The 7,767-nt window shown below is 40.0% G+C and overlaps 1 protein-coding gene across 1 annotated transcript in view; it reads left to right on the top strand.

The window, feature by feature from the left end:
* Positions 1-7,767, top strand: part of VRK2 (vaccinia related kinase 2) — a 46,549-nt gene that overhangs the window by 31,962 nt on the left and 6,820 nt on the right. The window contains exons 8-10 of the mRNA XM_009319587.1: positions 1,995-2,115; positions 4,710-4,768; positions 6,580-6,761. Of these exons, the coding sequence (XP_009317862.1) occupies positions 1,995-2,115; positions 4,710-4,768; positions 6,580-6,761 (362 nt within the window). The remainder of the gene's footprint in view (positions 1-1,994; positions 2,116-4,709; positions 4,769-6,579; positions 6,762-7,767) is intronic.

The following is a 7,767-nucleotide window of genomic DNA, read 5'->3' as shown; positions in this document are numbered from 1 at the left end:
AAGGTATTAGTAAAGTCTTACTTGCACACATCTCCCTGTTTGTGGTGGCTTTGCCCTAGTGTTAGTCAGGGAATAGCTGGAAGCTCCGCACGTGAGCGAGAAGGTAATTAGTCATGGCCAAACTGTTAACTGTGAAGTAAACTTTATTCTCTGGGGGCTGTTTTGTCAGAAAACGAGTTATCTTAGGTTAGCTTCTGAAATCTAACTGACTTGGCATTATTTACAGATTCTTATCAATTAGTCCCTCGGTGGAAAAAAGTGGTCCATTGTAATTTTGACAATTACAATGTAGCCCATCTTACACAAACAGGTGCCAGAAGAGCATTGTGTGAAAATTAGAAGGTCTGCAATCAAAAATGCTGGTTTATATGGTTATAATCTGGAATTGCCATAATGGAAAAAGGTGTTGTGAACACATGTGCTTGAATGGAATTGTTCCACAGTTAACAGGAGATTTATGGCTGAAGAAATCACTACAGAACAGCAAGTGGTAGAGATTGTGTTTTTAGTTTAATATGAGAGCCAAGTCTCGCATTAGGATGTTGCTGAATCCAGTGCAGAAAATAAGCGACACCCAAGGGATAGCGTAGCATTCTGTTAGATTGAAGGGCCTTTAATAATCCCGTAGTCTAATAGCAGTTAAGATAGAGAATGTATAAGAACTAATCTTCTGCTTTTACAATAATGTGTGTACGGTAACAAGAAATAGTTATGATGTCTTGGCACTGTAGCTTTTAGCAGATGACTTTTAATATAAAAAGATAAGTTTGCCGAGTGACTTTCTGGAATTTATTTCATGAAGGCCCATAAAATACGATATCTGTTTACAGCTGGATTAACAGCACTATGCTCAACTCCTAGTCTTTACGCTAGACAAAAAGTACTGAACAAATCCAAAGTCTTTCATTCCTGGAAAGTTCAAATTCATTTTGGAAAAGCATAAATCTAACTTCTACATCCGCCTTTCTTTAATCACAGTTAACAGTTTCTGTTTTTGCAGATTCCATGTGGTCTCGACTTGCAAACTATAGGCTGCAAGTCAAATGTGTACAAAGAAATATTGCAGCAATTCTGCTTGTTCAGTTTTTTCACGTTTGATTTCCTCTGAATAGCAGCAAGCAATAGCAATTGTATTAGTATTGCACTTTTTCCCCCCCCCTCTTTCTCTTGGAAAAGTCAATCTATAGATTAACTTCAGTTACCTATTTTTCTGCATAGATGATGTTTGGGGATGGGGTTAATTTTCGATTGAATCATATCGACTGTATTTGTATTCTGTAGTTAGTGTATCTGTTTGGGGTGAGCAGGGCGAGAGTAAGTTGTTCCTGAAATAACTTCCTTTTTGGAAGCAGTAGTGGTAAGTTTACACAGGACTTGCAAAACAGCAAGTGTAGTTTAGCTTGTGCTACGACTCTCTAAACAAACGGTTCGTGGTACTTGTAAGCAGACAACTGTGGTGTGTAAATGTACACTAGATGGCAGTTTTGTCATATCTTCCAAGTTCAAATAGCTCTGTAGGAGAACAGGAAAGGCCATCAGTGTTTAGTCTGCACTCACAGGGTCCCTGCATGACCAATGTGGACCCCATGGACTTCCTGGAACATGTGTTAGCAATTTAGCAGCAGACATTTATTTCTTTGTTTTACTGCTTGGCTCTTTGAGAAAGTGTTGGTACTCGGTTATGGGCTGTCTGGATCATGTCAGAGGCCATGGGGATCAAGTCCATGTGACAGGCCAGACTGAGGAAGGATGAAGTTGGAGGAGGTGAGGAAACTGACCCTTACTTCAACAGTAACAAGTCACTGCCTGTCTGTGGACTGCAGCCAAATGCCGGGGCGTTTTAGGTCTAATACAGCTGAACAAACAAAACACTTTGCCCATTTGGCTTTTTCATATTTCATCAGCACTAGTTCAATCAAAGTCTTTTCTATTTCCTAAGAAGAGGGGCTTATTCTTCATCTTTTTTTTTTTTTTTTTTCCTTCCCACATTTTAGCCCCATCCAGACGAGGTGACCTTGAAATCCTTGGCTACTGCATGCTGCAATGGTTATGTGGGAAGCTACCCTGGGAACAGAACCTGAACGACCCTGTAGCTGTCCAGACTGCGAAAACAAAGTAAAAATAAAACAACACACACATGTACACATGCACACATGCATACCACCCTAGAACCCTGCAACCTCCTCGGCGCTTAACAAAACAGGTCTGAAAAAGGCAGCTTTACATCCTGTAGAATAGCGCCTTACGAGAAAGCTCAAACAATTTTCCTGAATTGAGAGATGTTAGACGCAGTTAAAAATGTGAACTCTATGTGCGTGTGTACCCTCTTCCACATGTTTATGTATGTACTGCTGTAGAGAGAGATGATAAATTCAAATGCACAGTACACAGTCATTTTGTCTGCTGTGTATTTTTTTAATACTCTTGTTTTAAAGAAAACATTTGTGAATTAGTGCAGGCCTTATTGCACATACAGAAGGTGGTTGTGTGTTTCCATTAAACTTCATGGGTGCTTTATAGAGACTATAGTACTAACATCTCTTGGGAGTTTTTCCACATGTGCGTTCAATTTATTTTACTTTCTATATGATACATAAAAACATCTGAAAAATAGTAAGTTTTTAATGTTATATAAGCCTGCTGCCATTACAAACAATTAAATACCAAAATACTGAAGAACTTGATTAAAATCTTTCCTTTTTCCCAGCACGGCTCATTTAGAGCTTACTAAAGCAACAGAGTGTATTAGTGTTTTCTTTCTTTGCTTTCACAGTTGGGACTTGAGAGAGTTAATTGCGTGTGGTACAGTGTAACCTGTAGAAGGGTATACAGAAGAGTAGTTACCCATAAATGTAACATCACAATTGGAGAAGACAGCAAACTTTCAAGTAGGGCAAGTCACAACAGCGGTACACAATAGGAATAGCTGATTCACAGAAATCAAGGTGCAAATTCAGTGTGGCATCGGCTCTCAACAGAGAAAAAGGTTAGCCTGCAGACTGTGAATAATACAGATTGCATCTGTAAATGTTGACATCGTATGTTATGTTTAACATTTCTCCTTTAGAAGTTCTGATCATTACACAGCCCCCTGCAAGGTAGCACTTATACAATTCAATGTTAAATCAATTTAATCAATCAAGCTGCTTCGCTAATTCTTCCCTTGCGGTTAACCCTTAGATTGCTAGCGGTTTCAGGATGCCAAGCAAACAGATGCTTAGAGGAGACGCGTGGAAAATGATACGGATTCCATTAATCTGAAGTATCCTGTTAGTCTGATGAATTACGTTCTTGGCATTAGGTAACTTGCCCGGGCCATCCCCTTTTATTTATCTTAATTTTCAGTGCCTATACTGTTTTCGAAGGCCAGAAATAGACATCTGGAGATACATGCGTATCCAGTTGCTTGTAAGTTACTAAGTACATTAAGCACCACGGTCGAATCACTTCTGAGCCTGCCAGTCCTTTGCTGCAGAGTCTGTGTGAAGGTGAGGAAGAAGGGGCTGGGCCTGGAAGGTGGGGTGCGGTTGAAAGGCAGGAGCCAGAGCAGGACCTCAAACTCTGTTGTTCACCAGTTGTCTCATCCTTTCATCCCTTCGCTCCAAGTTCTTAGTCTTTCCTCCCGGTAACTCTGGGGCGATGAGGCAACTGCCAAAGCTTTGAGCATTGGTAAGGGGATATTTAAGGACTGCTGGTGTGTTTGAGTTTAGAAATGTTCATGCCATGCCATAATTAGAGGAGAGGCTCCATTTGAATTAGAATTTAAGCTAGATTACAGGAAAATATTTATGTTTAAATGTTTCATTTCCCCAAAATTGAAACCCCTATTTCTGATACTAAAGAACAGATTACTGAATTGAAAGTTATTAGCCTGTGTACCCCAACTTTATGCATTTGAGAATACATCCTGTTACCGATTGGTGGACCTTTATGGCTCCTTTAGACAAACAAACAAACAAAAGGGATCCCTTAACAGTATTGACAGCTAGACTGAACTGACAGATTTCACTTACTCGGGGCAAGGGGGCTTGTGCAGCTGCAGGTTCCTACAGGTGCTACGAGATCATCCTGGTTCATGCCTGCACAAAGGTGAGAGCTGGTATTACTTCATCTGTTTTTAGGGTATGATTGATTCTGAGCTCCAGTGTCCTTCACTATTTCTCTTTCTGGATGGATAGAAAGTACATCTGTGGCCCTGCTCTTCAGTTTATGAAGTGCATGGGACTTAAGGTCGTTTAACCTCCCTCTCCCCTTTTGTCTGCTTGTAATTTTGACAGCCATCACCCAGCCGCCCGTGACCTACAACGGCAGAAAGAACCTGATGCTAAATGACTAGTAGGCAGGCCAGAACTGCTTCTTCAATTCCGAAATACAAATATTAATCATTAAGCTGAAATCGGAAGGAGCCATTTCAGCTCAAAGGATTTTTCTTTTTCTTTCCAGAAAGCCTAAAACATCTGCAAAGAAAAACTTAGTGTTAAAGTGCAGTCTTAGCTGTAAGCCTGCTCTTGCTGAAATCAGCAGTCTCCAAAGAGTTAAAAATGTAGCTGGAAAGAGGAGATTTTGTTTTAAAAGCAGGACTGTGAATCATTAGCTATCCTGGAGGTCCGCTCCCTTTGGAATTGAGACTTGCTGTCTTCCTAAATCCCAAATGAAGAATCACCTGCTCCAAAACCACATTAAATTGTTGCACTCTCATGTTGTTTCAGACTTATGGACGAGCTCCCAGATTCAGTGACGAAATGGGATTCTTCTGGAAGCAGCTGTAGTAAGTGTGCTTGCAGTATGTGCCATTAGCTCTTTAGTCTGTTACAAAAAATACTTAAATGCCTCGGTCTATTTGGGGGAAGCAGTATAAAAGTAAAGGTAATGCAAATTTAACAAAGCCTTCAATTTAAAATCATAAATGTAATTGCTAAGTTTTGCGCGTTAAGGTAGGTGCCTTCACCAGGCCTGAGTCCATGCAGTATTACCAGGCTCTGGTCTTAGGGCAAACTATAGCGTGCAAGCGGAAGTCATCCTCGAATCAACCTCCTGAAATCAAGCCTGAATGAACCACTCTTACGCATACCTATCCAACAGAAGAATTCAGCCTGCAATATCTGTATTTCGCTGATAACACAGCATTTATGTAATACTCATTGTTAGATTGGATGTCACACTCATTAATTCAGGGTGCAGTTTAATGGAACTAATATTTCTGGCTTCAGTGGAACTAGATCAGGCCCTTCGTGTACAAGCTTACTGTATTTTAAGCATTTTTAGCTCAAAGGCTTGTTTACTGGAAGGGGAGAAGGTAAATTTCTGGATGCTGTCGAATGCTGGTCACTCTGCAGTAAATGATTCTTGATGCTTACTGGTAGAGGATACTTAATGCTTTTGTTGCAGGAACTCTTTTTCCCGCTGCTTTCCTGCATTATGCCATAAACAAGTACTAAGCAGATGATACAGACATCGAGGGCTGAATTTTCAACCTCGGTGTGCAGTAGTACAAAAATCTTGGTCGGTCTCATCTGCGATGTATGCCGTCGAGCGACATAAGGGATCTCAGCCATATGTCATCCAAGGTGTTAGGAAGCAGCGGCTATCTCGGAAACAGAAGTAGCTGTTAGTATGGAAGTAGTAAACAACTGTCTACAAAAGGTTTATTGCTTAGTATTCAGAGTTTGAAAAGGCAAATGAATGGACGGTTCGTCTTGTCATATGTGTCTTCCTTCACTGAAAGACAAAAGTGACCCAGGGAAAACACTCAACTTCCTTCAAAGATCAGTATCTCTTTTTGATTTATTCACTTATTTTCATAACATTTCTCTATTTGAATTATTGGAATGCATCATATATTACATAAAATATATTCGTGATGTGTATACATATTTAGTAAATCTTTACTTCTGGGATTTTACCAGATGCTAATATCTGGTGTAGTGCTCCAGTTCTAGGATACGCTTTGGTCTTCAACTGAAAGAAAAGTTTGATCCTCCCCATTTGTTTTTCCTAATAGCATTATTTCTGCCCGTTCAGTGGTTTCCCTGTTTCTAGAACCGCTCAATAATGATAGCAAAATAATGCTGCTGTTAGACTGGTTTAGGATGTAATCTCAAAACCAATATTTGTCCAAGTAAATTAGAAGTAAAAAAAAAAAAAGTTGCTTTTTTCCAAAGCGTTCGAAGTATAATATCCATGCAGATTAAAAGTGTTGTTGAGAGTAGTTAATATTTCAAGGGGTATTATGATCTATCAAATATAAACTACTTCTATTTTACACAGAACTATCAATATTTGTCAATAAAGTCTTTTCATTAATTTTTATACTTGGATAGCTTTCGGTACTGTACAAATTAGTGCACGTGCATACCAAGACATAGCACTTAAGAGTTAGCTTGTTTATCCAAGTCTATCTTTTCCTTTTCTCATCTCGAAAAGACAAGAGATTGTCAGTTCTGTGTTTTGAGTGTGTCTGCAGCTGAAATTGTGTCATCTTGTTTGGCAACGTACGACTGGCATCCGTTTTGGAATTAAATTCTTTCTGAAGTTCTAGGTCTACACCAAGTAAAATTTACATTAAAATATGCTCTACAGGTGAAATATCCACGTTCTTGGCACGTGTTTATGGCTTAGCTTACGATGAGAAGCCAAAGTATCAAGCGCTCAAGAAAATCCTGCTGGATGGACTAGAGTCAAGTGGAACTCGCTACGATGGCCCTCTGGAATTTTCCCCCGCAGCACGCGCGCGAAATCACTGTGCTGCTAAAGTGTCAAAAGTAAGAAAGACAGTTCTGGGATTATTTCTGACATCTCCTGCTTGATTGTTGCCTTTTCTTTTGTAGGAGAGGAAATAGTTTAAGATCGCAAAATGAGACTGACACAGCAGTTCTTTTGCCTTAAATACACCATGTTTGTTAATTCCCGTTTCCCCCGGCTTTGCTAAAAAGTGGGATGTCAGCCCTTAAGGAGGAAGAACTGTCATGAGTCCTTTTGACCTACAGCCTCTCACTTCAAAGCGGTAGGTCTGTGGAGAATGATTTACTTTCAGGATAATGGGGAAGTCAAGGACTTTGTTCACTAACATCTTGAAGACGAGCCTGAATGCCAGGTTTTTCCTTCGTTCCAGATTAAAAGCAAAGTTACCTTTATTAGTGAAAGCATTTAATTCATTTTCTCGCTTTCAAACTGTTCCTTGTCATTTGCCTTTATACTCCTGCAGCCACTAATGTGGAGGAGGTAGTATTGTGGGGTTTAAGCGTGTTATTGGTATGCAGCGCTGTGTGATGCACTAACACAGATTTAAAATCCGACAGCTATGGCGTTATATTTGCCTTTTGTACTTTTAAGTCTGCAACTATACAGTTAATAAAACCGTGTTTTAATAAGTGGAGATTGAGGTAATTAGCGGTCTTACTGGACTTGCTGTGAAATGTCAGTCCCATCATGCCTCTGCCTCGAAACTCCCCGTATGCAAAAGCCCTGTTTCTGTCTCCGATGCGTGTGCAATAAGGCAGGGTCAGGGTACCGTTCATTTTTAATATTTCTGGTGAACTTTGGACCATCACAAGTGTACGTGAGCCAAGAATGCAGGATGCAAACTAATGTGACTGATAGGCTGCTAGATGAATGGTGATTCAAGTATCAGTGCACAGATGGTTCTGATTTGCCGAGTTTTGTAGCTGCTGCAACTGAAGACATAAAATATCCTTCTAGTCATAAATTAGCTCTTTGGAAGCAAAACCTTGGCACCAGAGCTTTACAACCTTCAATTAGTAGGGACAG

The sequence above is a fragment of the Pygoscelis adeliae genome, unplaced genomic scaffold (assembly GCF_000699105.1).
Source record: "Pygoscelis adeliae isolate BGI_AS28 unplaced genomic scaffold, ASM69910v1 Scaffold122, whole genome shotgun sequence".
Classification (NCBI taxonomy): Eukaryota; Metazoa; Chordata; class Aves; order Sphenisciformes; family Spheniscidae; genus Pygoscelis; species Pygoscelis adeliae.
The sequence above is the reverse complement of the archived record's forward strand: the minus strand, read 5'-3'. Positions and strand labels throughout refer to the sequence as shown.